Here is a 15,348-nt window from a genome sequence, read left to right as displayed (position 1 = left end):
ACCAACGAGAGATAAATGAACTCTAGGGGAAAGGGTATCATTATTTATAGATAGATGATGTACAGGAGAGTTGCTATTTTATGTCTTAGAGAAGCCACCAGCAGTCTCGGGAGTGAGGGTGCTTTAGAAATGGTGGAAGAAGTAGTCTGGGCCACTAAATTTAACCCATATGGCAAACTCCTAACCCGACTTTTCCTTTCCAAAAAATGGTTTATGTGGTCCAGAAAGCAAGGTAGGAGAACTAAGTGATTGTTGCCAAGATCTGTCATTATGTTAGTGACAGTGCTGAGAAGTAACAATAAAGCAGGGAAAGAGGACTGAATCTTTGGGATACGTGGTTGTGCATGAATATTCACATATAGGAGCAAGGCAAGGTATCTCTGGAAGATGGCTTTTAGTAGAGACCTGAAGGAAATGAAGGAGCAAGGGGATATCTGGAGGAGTATTTTGCACAGGGGAAATGGCAGTTTCAAGAGGCCTGAGATAGGAGTATGGTTAGTGTGTTTGAGAAACACAGGGAAGGCAGTGTGGGTGGGTGGAACAGAACTGGAAGCAAGGTAACCTGTGTTCTCACCCAATTTGACTTGAAGTTCAACATTTAGAGAAACTTAGAAAGTTGGTTTTCAAGGTCTGCACTCTCCACTTTGAAGAAACTATTTAAAAAAGAACTAAATCTTAGCAGGAAGTCACCCTAATAAAAGCTGTGCTTCAGACTCTTGGTTGTACATTCGTTTTAAGATTGTTCTTGATCAGTCAACTTTGGCTACCTGCTTCGTGAGGGACATGTTTGTCTGACAATCTGCTATGGCAGCTTCATTAGAAGTAGTAGTTGCAGGTGATGGAAACTGTGTATTCATCATATTGTGTTATGAAATGGTACCAGTACATATTACTAAATATTTCTTAATCGCAGTTGGCAAGAAATTGCTGCTACTCGCATTAATGGTGGAAGTCTCAGTTCACATACGTTTCATGCTCTGAACTTCTTCCTCTCAGCTTAAATTAAAAGAAAAAAGTTTCCTTTTCATCTGATAGTTATTTTACTACTATCATTATCTGTTATCTGGATTAATATATGGCATGACTTTGGGGGTCATTGGATTGATTACTCTTAAATATTTGTTCAGAATTAACGTGTTGTAGTCTCACTACATTGTATGACATTTTTAGTGAATTACAGGGAAATTACTTCTTAAGAAATAAATATCTCGTTTACATGACAACTCTAGGTATCTAGGACAGATAAGTGTCCGTAAAGATTATGTTAGTTATAAATCCTTTGGTTTGTATAGACTTCCAGGTGGAGCTTCTTTTGGATAAGCTCAAGCAAAAAGGAGCAATTCGACGAGCTCTATTTCTCCATAACCGGTCGCCAGGTCACTCTAAGAACATGACCATTTCAAGGGGGGGACAGATGCAGTGTGAGGAGCTAATAGCATACCTGCGGGTAAGAGATACTTTTCTGCTTCGTTATCTTTTACTTTTTACTATTTTTTTTTAAATCTAAATGATTTTCACTTTGTATAAAGTTTTTGGTATTAAATCAAAAAGGAAACACCGAAAAATACACTTGAGAAAATTTGGCTTTTTAAAGTATCAAGCCTGAGTAATGGATTTTTGCTGCTGGCAAACTGGATATTCCAAATGACTGTTCCACAGTCATGCTGCTGAATAAATTATAACAAACATATTTCTTAAATATCACTAGATTCTCAAAACATAAAAGAAATCTCCAGGGTCCAAAAAAATAAGCACGCAGTTAAAAAACTACATTGGCAAAATTTGACCTGTTGTATGTGAATATGTGAGCCGGAGTGGCTGGGGAAAGGATGAGCAGTAATTGCCCCAGATGAAACAAATTTTAAACCTGCAAAGGCTTGAGGTGTTGGAATTACCAGTTGCAAAATACGAATTTTTATAAAATGTTTAAAGAAAGAATAAAACTTTTAAAAAGAATATAAAAGCATCAGTGAAGATTTGGAAGACAACATAATTAACAACCTCAATTTAACAGACCTATATAGAATATAAAAATTGACCATATATAGGTCACAAAGGAAGTCTAAACAAATTTCAAAAAGTTGGAATCATAGAAATACACTGTTTGATCATGGTACAGTTTTTAGAAAGCAATAACAAAAGATAAATGGGAATTGGGAATTATGATTTTAAATAACTTAAAGATCAAAAAGATCATTATGGAAATTTACTTAGAAATGAATCATAATGAGGTGCTTGGGTAGCTCAGTGGGTTAAGCTCTGCCTTTGGCTCGGGTCATGATCTCAGGGTCCTGGGATTGAGTCCTGCATTGGCTCTCTGCTCAGCAGGGGCCTGCTTCCTCCCTCTGCCTCTGCCTGCCTCTTGGTCTACTTGTGATCTCTTTCTCTCTGTCAAATAAATAAATAAAATCTTAAAAAAAGAAAAGAAATGAATCATAGTGAAAATTCTGCTTATCAAAATGTGTGGGATGTCACAGAAGCAGAAAATAAAGTAAATGTATAGCCTTAAATGCTATTTAACTTAAATGAAATATTGATCAAGAAAAAATTGAGGGAAAACAAAACCAAAAAAATTTAACTCCACAGAATAAGGAATTAAAAAGGGACATAGCTACAGGTAAAGAAGAGTTTACAGTAATAGAATATTATAATAACCTTGTGTTAAGACATAGAAAAACTTAGACAAAACAAGGATATTCTTAGAAAATCATAACACAACTGCCAAAAGAAGAAATAGAAAACCTGAATAATCCATTAACCTTATAAATCATTTTAAAAATTGAGTTGACAGTTAAAAATCTTTACACAAAGGAAACACAAATCCCAAATGGTTTTATAGGTGATATCTACCAAACCAAGAAGAACAAGACATTCCAATATTAAGCTCTTTGAAGGAATAGAAGAATAGAAAGTACATCCAACTTAATTCTATGAAGTTAGTATAATTGATACCCAGAATGTATCATTGTGGAGGATAGTCCCAGCAAGAATTTCATGCCAGTGTTTCAGACAGACACAGATATAAAATTACTAAATTAAATATAAGCAAACTAAATCCTAGCTGTTTCTAAGAAAAGATAACATAAATAGACCTATTTTGATTTGTTCTAGGGTGAGTTAGCTTAAAAATATAGAAATATAACTTAACACATGAATAGACTGAAGAAAAACATGAATGTCTTAAATATAGGAAAAGCTTTTGACTAAATTAAATAACTCTTCATGATTTAAACAAGCTTCAAGGTAGAGGTTTTCCAGGATGGGAGGAGTAGGAGACCTGAATTTTGGCTGGTCCCAGGAATTCAGTTAGCTAGCTATCAAATCATTCTGAATACGTGTGAACTCAACCAGAGATCTAACAAAAGAATAGTTGCAACTCTATAAGTAGAAAAGCAATCACTTTCTGCAAAGTAGGAAGTGCAGAGAAGTGATTCCAAGGCGCTATATGGGAAGATGAAATGGGTCGGGGGATGGTGGTGGAACCTCTGTAAACCAGCAGCGGTAAGTGACACAGCAGTGGAGCCCCAAATTAGAACTTTTAAAAGTCTGCTCCAGTGAGGGACGTCACTACCTTAAAGGAGCTCAGGTGGCGAAGCAGGGTGGAATCCTAGGTGGAACATCCTTGGTGGAATCCTCTGGATCCCTGGAGTCACGGGAGTACCACGGGTGCCTGCATGTAGCAGACTTCCCGGGTGTCAGAGGAGGGCAGCTGGCTGCAATCATCATGCCCAGAAGTGGGGTTATGGGGCTGCCATAAACCGTGAACCACAGCAGGGTTAGGCAACCACTCTCTGAGCAGGGGCCCAGCAAGCAGCAGAACCCCAGCAAAATCACCCTCCCTCCTTTGGGAGGAGCAGGAGGAGTGGTGCAGCTGGGTGCCACAGGAGTCTGCAGGGTTTGGAGACTCCAGACAGTCACATACCTTAGATAGAAATGCTCAGTCACAGGCTAGGTAAGCACGGAGTGTGGACAGAGACCAGGGAGATAGGAGTGATTGCCTACTTTTCCCAGAGGGCACACTGAGTAGTTGGGAGTACAAGCTTTCAGCTCTGGGGCAGAGATTGGGAAGCTGCACTTTCATTTTCATCCTCTAAAGTGATGTGGAAAACCTTTAGGGAACTAAAGCCACATAGAGCAACCTAGAGCCATTTACCTAGCCTGGTCCCCTGGCAAGGGCGGTGCAATTCTGACCCAGGCAAAGGCACTTTGAGAATCAGAGTAACAGGTCCCTCCCCCAGAAGATCAGCAAAACATCCAGCTAAGACCAAGTTTACACAGATCACATAGAACTGCAAAACTCCAGCGCTAGGGGAAAAGAGTATATAGAATTCATGTTTTTTTTCTCATGATGTTGTAGTCTTTCCATGTCAGATTTTTTTCCTCTTTCCTTTTCAACCAGTTTCTTACTTTATCAACTTTTTTTTTTTAACATATAATATATTATTTGTTTCACAGGTACAGGTGTGTGATTCAGCAGTCTTACACAATTTATAGTACCCGCCATACCACATACCTCCCCAGTGTCCATCACCCAGCCATCTCATCCCTCCCACCCACCTCCCTTCTAGCAACTTTCAGATTGTTTCCTGAGATTAAGTCTCTTATGGTTTGTCTCCATCTCTGGTTTCATCTTGTTTCATTTTTCCCTCCCTTCCCCTATGATCCTCTGTCTTATTTCTCAAATTCCTCATATCAGTGAGATCATATAATTGTCTTTCTCTGATTGACTTATTTTGCTTAACATAACACCCTTAGTTCCATCTATGTCGTTGCAAATGGCAAGATTTTCATTTTTAAGTCTTTTTTAATTTTCATTTTTACATTTACATTCTAGCCACGGTATTTAATTTTACTTTTGTGTATATACAAGTTTTTCTCTCTTCACAGTTTTGGGATCTAGTTTTCTAACAAACAGACCAAAATACATATAGGATCCAGTGTTTTGCTCTGTTTTGTTCACCTGTCTGTTTATATTTTCTCTTTCTCAATTTAAAAAAAATTTTTTTTCCAGTTTTGGGTCTCATTTAGTATATTTTTCTCTGGGATTGTTGTTGCCATTTTAGTATATTGTTCTTCTGTTCATCTATTCTTCTCTGGACAGAATGACGAGAAGGAAAACCCACCTCAAGAAAAGAGAACGAGAGAGTACTGACTGCCAGAGACCTAATCAGTGTGGATATAAGTAAGATGTCGGACCTAGAGTTCAGAATACCAATTATAAAGATATTAGCTGGGCTTGAAGAAAGCATAGAAAATACTAGAGAATCCCTTTCTGGAGAAATAATATAACTAAAATGTAATCAAGTTGAAATAAAAAGGCCACTGAGATGCAATAAAAAATGGAGGCTCTAACTACTAGGATAAATGAGGCAGAAGAGAGACTTAGTGACATAGAAGACAAAATGGATGGAGAGTAAAGAAGCTGAGAAAAAGAGATAAACAGTTATGGGATCATGAGGAGAAAATTCGAGAGATAAGTAATACTGTAAAGTGAAGCAATACTAGAATAATTGGGATCCCAGAAGAAGAGGGATAGAGAGGGGCGGAGGGTATTTGGGAGCAAATTCTAGCTGAGAACCTGTCTAATCTGGGGAAGGAAACAGGCATTCAAGTCCAAGAGGCACAGAGACTCACCCTCAAAAATCAATAAAAATAGTTCAACATCTTGACATATAATAGTGAAGCTTGCAAATCTCAGAGACAAAGAGAAAAAAATCCTGAAAGCAGTTCAGGACAACCTTTACCTTAACCTACAATGGTAGAAACATTAGATTGGCAGCCAACCTATCCATAGAGACCTGGCAGGCTAGAAAGGACTGGCATGGTATATTCAGGGTACTAAATGAGAAAAAGAGTATTTTATCCAGCCAGGATGTCATTCAAAATAGGAGGAGAGAAAAAAAGCTTCCAGGACAAACAGCAGCTAAAAGAATTTGTGATCACTAAACCAGGCCTGCAAGAAATATTAAAGGGGATTCTCTAAGTGAAAAGAGAGCGCAAAGTAACATGGACCAGAAAGGAACAGAGACAATATACAAAAACAATGACTTTACAGGGAATACAGTGGCACTAAATTTATATCTGTCAGTAGTTACTCTGAATGTAGATGGGCTAAATGCCCCAATCAAAAGACACAGGGTATCAGATTGGATAAATAAGCAAGACCCATCCATATGCTGTCTGCAGGAGATGCATTTTAGACCCAAAGTGCCTCCAGAATGATAGTGAGGGGGTGGAGAACCATTTATCATACTAATGGACATCAAGAGAAAGCTAGGGTAGCAATCCTTATATCAGACAAATGAGATTTTAAACCAAGATTGTAATAAGAGATGAGGAAAAACCACTATATTATAATTAAAGGGTCTGTCTAACAAGAAGATCTAAAAATTATAAATATTGATGCCCCTAACATGGGAGCAGCCAATTATATAAACCAGTTAATAACAAAACTAAAGAAACACTTTGATACTATTACAACAATAGTAGGGGACTTTAATACCCCACTCACTGCAATGGACAAATCATCTAAGCAGAAAATCAACAAGGAAACAGGGGCTTTGAATGGCACATTGGACCTGGTGGACTTCAGAGATATATTCAGAGCATTCCATCCTAAAGCAACAGAATACACATTCTCCTTGAGTGCATGTAGAACATTTTCCAGAATATGGGTCACAACTGGTACCAAAAGATTGGGGTCATTCCCTGTGTATTTTCAAACCACAGTGCTTTGAAACTTGAACTCATTCACAAGAGGGAATTTGGAAAGAACTCAAATACATAGAGGCTAAAGAGCATCCTATTAAAGAATGCATGGGTCAACCAGGAAATTAAAGAAGAATTTAAAAAACTATGGAATTAAAAAAATGAAAAGAAATGAAAATGAAAACACAACAGTCCAAAATCTTTGGGATGCCACAAAAGCAGTCCTAAGAGGCAAGTATATAGTAGTACAAGCCTTTCTCAAGAAACAAGAAAGGTCTCAAATATACAACCTAACCTTACACCTAAAGGAGCTGGGGAAAGAGCAGCACATTAACCCTAAAACCAGTAGAAGAAGAGAATTAATAAAGGTTAGAGAAAAAAAAAAGAATCAGTGAAATAGAAACCAAAGAATAGTAGAACAGATCGACAAAACTAGGAGCTGGTTCTTTGAAAGAATAAGTAAGATTGATAGTCCCCTGGACAGACTTACCAAAATGAAAAAATCAAGGACCCAAATAAAATCATGAATGAAGGAGGAAAGATCACAACCAACACCAAAGAAACAAAACAATTATAAGAACATATCATGAGCCAACCATATGCCAACAAATTAGGCAATCTGGAAGAAATGGATGCATTTCCAGAAATATATAAACTACCAAAACTGAAACAGGAAGAAATAGAAAACCTGAACAGATGCACAGTCAGGAAGGAAATAGAAGCAGTAATCAAAAATCTCCTCTAACAAGAGTCCAGGACCAGATGGCTTCCTAAGGGAATTCTACCAAACATTTAAAGAGGAATTAATACCTATTCTTCTGAAGCTGTTTCAGAAAATAGCAATGGAAGGAAAACTTCCAGACTCTGTGAAGCCAGCATTACCTTGATCCTTAAACCAGACCCCAGCAAAAAGGAGAATTACAGACCAATATCCCTGATGAACATGGGTGAAAAATTCTCACCAAGATACTAGCCAATAGGATCCAGCAGTACATTAAAAGGATTGTTCACCACGACCAAGTGGGATTTATTGCTGGGCTGCAAGGGTGGCTTAGCATCCACAAATCAATCTATGTGATACACCACATAAATATAAGAAAGGACAAGAACCATATGATCTTCTTAATAGATACACCTAATCAAAACTCTTCACAGTGTAGGGATAGAAGGAACATATGTCAGTATCATAAAAGACATACACAAAAAGCCCACAGAGAATATCATTCTCAATGGAGAAAAACTGACAGCTTTTCCCCTAAGGTCAGGAACATGGCAGGGATGTCCACTTTCACCACTGTTGATCAACACAGTACTAGAAGTCCTAGCCTCAACAATCAGACAATAAAAAGACATAAAAGGCATTCAGCTTGGCAGAGAAGAAGTCAAACTCACAGTCTTCGCAGATGACATACTATGTGTGGAAAACTCAAAAGAAACTCCACCCCAAAATGGCTAGAACTCATTCAGGAATTCAGCAAAATGGCAGGATATAAAATCAGTGCACAGAAATCAGTTGCATTTCTATATACTAACAGTGAGCCAGAAGAAAGAGAATTTAAGGAGTCGATCCCATTTACAGATGGACCAGAAACTTTAAGATACCTGGAAATAAACCTACCCAAAGAGGCAAAGGATCTGTACTCAGAAGAATATAGAACACTCATGAGAGAATTCGAGGAAGACACAAAGAAATGGAAAAACATTCCATGCTCATGGAGTAGAAGAACATATATTGTTAAAATGTCTGTGCTACCTAGAGCAATCTATACATTCAATGAAATTGCTATCAAAATACCATCAACTTTTTTCACAGAGCTGGAATAAATAATCCTAAAATTTGTATGGAACCAGAAAAGACCCTGAATAGCCAAAGGAATTGTTGAAAAAAGAAAACCAAAGCTGGTGGTATCATAATCCTGGAGTTAAGCTCTATTACAAAGGTATAATCATTAAGACAGTATGATACTGGCACAAAAACAGACACCTAGGTCAGTGGAACAGAATAGAGAACCCAGAAATGGACCCTCAACTCTATGGCCAACTAATCTTTGACAAAGCAGGAAAGAATGTCCAGTGGAAAAAAGAGAGTCTCTTTAACAAATGGTGTTGGGAAAATTGGACAGCCACATGCGGAGGAATGAAACTGGACCATTCCCTTATACCATACACAAAAAGAGACTTAAAATGGATGAACAATCTCAATGTGAGATAGAAATCCATCAAAATCCTAGAGGAGAACACAGACAGCAACCTCTGTGACCTTGGTCTAGCAATTTCTTGCTAGATATGAGTCCTAAGGCAAGGGAAACAAAGGCAAAAATCGACTATTGGGACTTCATTAAGATAAAAAGCTTTCGCACAGCAAAGGAAACAGTTGACAAAACCAAAAGATAGCCCTCTGAATGGGTGGAAATATTTGCAAATGCCTTATTAGATAAAGGGCTAGTGTCCAGAATCTATAAAGAACTTAGTCAAACTCAGCACCCAAAGAACAGATAATCTGATCAATAAATGGGCAGAAGACATGAACAGACATTTCTGTAAAGAAGACATCCATATGGCCAACCGACACACGAAAAAGTGCTCCACGTCACTAGGCATCAGGGAAATAAAAATCAAAACCACAGTGAGATACCACCTCACACAGGTCAGAATGCCTAAAATGAACAAGTCAGGAAATTATAGATGTTGGTGAGGATGGGGAGAAAAGGGAACCCTCTTATACTGTTGGTGGGAATGCAAGCTGGTGCATCCACTCTGGAAAACAGAATGGAGGTTCCTCAAAAAGTTGAAAATAGAGCTATCCTGTGACCCAGGAATAGCACTGGTAGGTATCTACCCCAAGGATCCAAATGTAGTGATCTGAAGGGGCAGCTGCACTCCAGTGTTTTATAGCAGCAGTGTTCTCAATAGCTAAACTGTGGAAAGAGCCCCAGTGCCAATCGACAGATGCATGGATAAAGATGTGGTATATATATACATCAGAATACTACTCAGGCATCAAAAAATGAAATATTTCCATTTGCAATGACATGGATGGATCTAAATGGTATGCTAAGTGAAATAAGTCAGTCGGAGAAAGACAATTATATCTCACTGATATACAGAATTTAAGAAACAAAACAGAGGATCATAGGAGAAGGGAGGGAAAAATAAGATGAAATCAGAGAGGGGGACAAACCATAAGAGAGCTTTAATCATAGGTTTTCTGGTGGGGGAGGGTAACTGGGTGGTGGACATTAAGAAGGGGATGTGAAGTAATGAGCACTGGGTATTAAAGAAGACTGATGAATCACCAGACTCTACCTCTGAGACTAATAATATACTCTTTGTTAATTTAAATTTTAAAAATGTAAAACAAAAAAATAAATAAATAAATAAATGAGCTTCAAATTGTGACTATGAACAAATACCATCATCTTACATTCAAACAAAGTCTGCCAGTACTTGTTTGTTGGTCATGATGTGAATTAATGGAATTCTTACACACTGCTGATGGCAGTGTAAGTTGTAAAGACTTAGGAAGATAATATGGTATGATTTTCTAGAGCTCAAAAATCTACTTGCCACTATGTAGAATTGGTTTTTTTGTTTTTGTTTGTTTGTTTTGTAATAGCAAAAACAAATAAAAAGCCCAAAACAATTCAAATAACCTTTGACAGGAGAATGAGTAATTATATTATGGGTTTAATATTTGATAAGATACTACTCAGTAGTGAAAACTAACTTCAGCTATTTCCAGCAGCATGGATGTATCTTAACAAGGGTCTTGAAGAGAAAGCAAATCACAAAAGAATACATATGACCTCTGTTTGACATAACCTGGAAAAAAGGAAAAGCAAACTGAAAAATATAATTTCTAAGGACAAATATACAATATAGTGAAATACTGAAAACAGGGGAATGATGTACTTAAAATGTACCTCTGAGTAGTAACCTCAGAAGAAACGATAAGGGAACTCCTGGGTACCTTAAGCATTATTGGTAATATTCTAGTTATTTTGGTTGTGAAGCATCTGTTTTTTATTTTTGTATGAATCAAGTATTCTATTATAAACAAAAATTAAGGGTTCTCACTGAATAATAAATCTTTTTGGATATTCTTATTCTTACATAAGTGTAGTTTTTCAGAATTCTGGTAGAATTGGATCAGGGTTGAATATGGCTGGCTTTGTGTTTACACTTACAGATTTCTCTAGATAGTTTGATGTCATAGATTGGTATTATCATTAATTAGGAGCTTTTCTGTTTCTAGGATGAATCCGAATTTAGAGACAAACTCACTCCAATTACCGTTTTTATGGAGTATCGGTTGGATTACAGAACAGCTGCTGATGCGACAGGCTTGCAACCCATTCTTAACCAGTTCACTCCCGCCAACGTTAGTCGACAGGTACTGTACTATCTCCACTTGTCGCTAATTTTATACTTTAATTTTTTTAAAGTCTTACACTTCATCTTTTTAAATATCATATGGGATTGCTTTTAAAATGTTGGGTTTCTAGTCAAAGAAGTCAGAAGAAAGAATCTGAATTTTCGGGTCAGAGATATTTGAAGCCCCTCAGAATTTAGTTATATGCAGAGAAAGCAGAGTCATGTTTCATACACATTAAATAGTAAAATAGTTCAAGGAAAACAAAGTGCCAGTCTGTTTACATACTGTTTTACTGTTTTTGAATAAACTAATTTTATATCTATGTTTTCTTTGCTTTACATTTTAATTGTAAAAAATAGTATATGTGTACACAAATGTAACCTCTTACATCTCTGTCATTTAATTAATTCATGTATATTGTTTCATTCCAGTTAAATTGACAGTTAAGATCTGTGTCATGTAATTTTATTCTGTTCTGCATATCCCTTGTGACTGGGAAGAGGAATCCTTTCATTATTTTCCCCCTTTAAATCATTTTCTCTCTTCTTTTTGTCTGTCCCTGGGCTTGAAGCTTTTTGAATATTAGCAATAGATGAGGAATGGCTTCTTCTTTTTCTTCTTTCTTCTTTTAAAAATTTTTAGATTCCTTCTTTTCATATTCTGCCCAACCTCTTCTGCTACTTCCCACTGTTTCTCTCTTTTGGATTTTCCATACTGCTCTAGCCTCCAAATCTAAAGGGAGAAAATTCAGGTTTTTTGTTTATTTCACCCATCCTGGATTGGTTAATTTCAGTGCTTCTAGTCCCTTTTCCTTCATCTCCTTCCAAATGGCCATGAATATGCTGGACTCATTTTGTCCAGTTTCCATTCCTTTTGGTGTGTCCATCAGAATTGCTTCCATGTGCCCATAGCCCCTTATTCTTTTACACTCTGCAGCCATATTTCCATTATGTTGACAGAGGCATAGTCTGCGACAAGAAGTTCTGAAAGGGAAATTTGTTTTTCCCAAGATCACACAACTTAGCTAGCAGCAGCAGGTTCATGCTGAATCCTCATTTCTTTTCTTCTTCTTCTTTTTTTTTTTTTTCAAATCTTCATTTCTTGACTGTACTTTCTCTTCTGTATAACACTTCATTCCAGAATCATAACAACTTAATTTGAGATAGAACTAAAATGTTCCAGCTAATTGTATTATATGCTGTGAGTGTTTTTCTTCTTTTTCATTCTTGACTAACTACACTGACCTATTTAAAAATAAGCAGCCATGGGCTCCTGGGCGGCTGTCGTTTGAGCATCCGACTCTTGATTTCAGCTCAAGTCGTGATCTCAGGGTCCTGGGATTGAGCTCTTGTTGGGCTCTGCGCTCAGTGAAGTCTGCTTGAGGATTCTTTCTCTGTCTCTCTGTCCCTAAAATAAATACATCTTTAAAAAAAAAGCAGCCATGATACTTTTTACATTCAGGTATGCAAACAGGTTGATGAGTGTATATAAATATATGTGTGTTTATGTATATTCACATATACATATACATTGATTTATATTGATTTACACTGCATATGTGTCCTACCTTGGTATTTTTTCATGCAGAAACAATAAAATGCTTTTTTCTAGGCCCATATTCTGCTTGACTGCGGTGAAGACAATGTCTGCAAACCCAAATTGGAAGTTTCTGTAGATAGGTAAGTTTTGCTCCAAACAATAAACAGTATAACAAGAAATTTAAATGGAAGAACACACTTTTCTGTTCAAAGCAATAGTATATTTTAATGTGAACTAGTTATAAAGGAGGATTTCATGATTTTCTGTAGTAGTAAAACTATTAGTATTGAACTTTGAAAAAATAAGCATTGTTTTCACTACTTGCCAAGGTTGACAAATCTATTTCCATGCAGGAGGAGCAGTGTTACAAAGTAGTATCTCTTAAAGATATATTTCATTGTAGATACCCTGTTAACTACAGGAATCTGTTTAGTATTTTATGATATATAAATTTTAAAGAATATTTTGAGAATCGTGACTGATTAATTCAGCTTTTAGAAAAAAAAAAACAGGGAATTATTAAGTACCTACAAAGAGATACAAAATTACTTCAATAGATAAGACCGGTAGTGATATATTAGTGGCATTAATGCTCTTTTTCCTGAGGGAAGCATTGGATTTGCATCCAGTGTGCTATTTCCAGTTTTTTGTTGAGCCGTGAAATAGGCTTAAAATATCTTGAGACACTGTTGAACATGTCAGTGCTATATATTTCTTTTGTTTCTTTGAACAACCATGCTCTCCCCGTGCAGTTTTTTTTCATTGTCTAGATTTGTATTAACTTGTAGTGATCAAAAGAAGATTTATATTGGGGACGACAATCCTCTGACATTGATTGTTAAGGCTCAGAATCAAGGAGAAGGTGCCTATGAAGCTGAGCTCATCGTTTCCATCCCCCCGCAGGCTGATTTCATCGGGGTTGTCCGCAATAGTGAAGTAAGCACACTGCCTCTTTAAAAATTGAAATGCACTCATAGATCCCATTAACATTAATGAGTTACTCCCCTATTTAGTGTAGTACAAGCTTAGCCATTCTACTTAAGGCTAAATTGCTAGGCAGTAGAGTGCCTGTCTTATATAATTCCTTTCAAGCCTAATACTTTGCATAATGCACTGATGGGACATTTTTAGAATTGCTAGCTAAGTGCCTGAAACAAGGTCAGATGGATAAAGTGTCTTAGCCTGTCCATCAAATAATTTGTTAGGGGTAATAAGTTTATGTGTCTAAATCCTCCAGGGATCTATTAGAAACACCTTTACATTTATATGTGGCAGTTGTACACAGTTCTGGCTTCTCCCATACTTACTCCCCATTTGCTCAAATGGATGGATATATTTTAAAATAAGAAACTTAACTATGCAACTGCATGATGTTGTCTAGGAATTTTATAATGTGTTTTTTTTGGGGTCATTAATTTATTTTCCTTTCAATCCCCCCCACCTTTTTTTGTCTGTCAAAGGCCTTAGCAAGACTTTCCTGTGCATTTAAGACAGAAAACCAAACCCGCCAGGTGGTGTGTGATCTTGGAAACCCAATGAAGGCTGGAACTCAAGTAAGATATTTTAACTAAATGGATTTTTTTTTTCTTTTAAAGAAAAAAGCATATTTTTTCTGTGAGTTTTTCCACAGAAATTTTTTTTATAAATACTTCAGAATGTCTCTGTTTTACACCAGAATGTCTGGTTTTAATTGAGAATGTAATGATTATCAGAGTTTATCACTGAGAAAATACAGTAATGGATTGTGCTATTACACTGTATTCAATAAACAGTGTTTACACTGCCTTCATTTTGCTAAGTGGATTGAGAACATGGGTTAAACTAAGGACTAAAATTATAACTCTGATATTTTTACCAAATGCTTTAATGAATCCTTAAAGCTATTCTGACAGATACCAAGACTATCACTATTAGGTGTGATAGAATTATCTCATGAATTTGAAACTTTGTCGTCATCCCAAATAGAATCAAAGAGCCATCTTAGTTGGATCAGGCTCCCCTGGAGGTGGAGAAGGGAGCCCAAGAGTTTGAGAAAATGCACTCAATGGGTCTGCTTCTGAAATGCTCTAAAAAGTGAACAAACATATAGCTGGAGAACTCTTAGTATCAAGGAAAAATGGGAGTATATTTCATCTTACTTTTTTTCTTGCTACTTTTTCTATAAAATTTAATTATAGTACAAAGATTTTGGTAATCTGAAGATCTGTTTATCTTTCCTGTTAGATTATTATTTAAAGGTACAGACTTGGGAGCTAATAGTAAATAAGCCTTAGAGATACAATGCACAGCATAGTGAATATAAATAATCAACCTTGTGGTGGTGCCTGGGTAGCTCAGTCAGTTAAATGTCTGACTATTGGTTTCAGCTCAGGTCATGATCTCAGGGTCATGAGATCAAGCCCTGCATCCAGCGTAGATAATTTCAAGTTATTTCAAGTGACCCGCTCCAGGCTTTATAAAGTGAGAGATGGTTTGATGAAGTCCCCCAGAAGTTTCATTTTTGTGTATGATAAATGCTCCCCAAGAAGCCTGCTTTCTCTTACCCTGTTAGCTCAGTTCTTTTTTTTAAAAAAGATTTTATTTATTTATTTGTTTGACAGAGACAGGGAGAGAGGGAATACAAGCAGAGGGAGTGGGAAAGGGAGAAGCAGGCTTCGTGCTGAGCAGGGAGCCTGACATGGGGCTTGATCCCAGGACCCTGGGATCATGACTTGAGCGGAAGGCAG

General features: G+C 36.9%; 1 protein-coding gene across 1 annotated transcript in view; it reads left to right on the top strand.

Annotated features, from left to right (window-relative positions):
- Positions 1 to 15,348, top strand: part of LOC308340515 (integrin alpha-V) — a 104,223-nt gene that overhangs the window by 74,614 nt on the left and 14,261 nt on the right. Inside the window, exons 17-21 of the mRNA XM_080799748.1 lie at positions 1,293 to 1,447; positions 10,964 to 11,101; positions 12,695 to 12,762; positions 13,411 to 13,558; positions 14,083 to 14,175. Coding sequence (XP_080655874.1) covers positions 1,293 to 1,447; positions 10,964 to 11,101; positions 12,695 to 12,762; positions 13,411 to 13,558; positions 14,083 to 14,175 — 602 coding nt within the window. The remainder of the gene's footprint in view (positions 1 to 1,292; positions 1,448 to 10,963; positions 11,102 to 12,694; positions 12,763 to 13,410; positions 13,559 to 14,082; positions 14,176 to 15,348) is intronic.

The sequence above is a fragment of the Martes martes genome (genome assembly GCF_963455335.1).
Source record: "Martes martes genome assembly, chromosome: 3".
Lineage (NCBI taxonomy): Eukaryota > Metazoa > Chordata > Mammalia > Carnivora > Mustelidae > Martes > Martes martes.
Note: the sequence above shows the minus strand (reverse complement) of the source record. Positions and strands in the feature narration are given on the sequence as shown.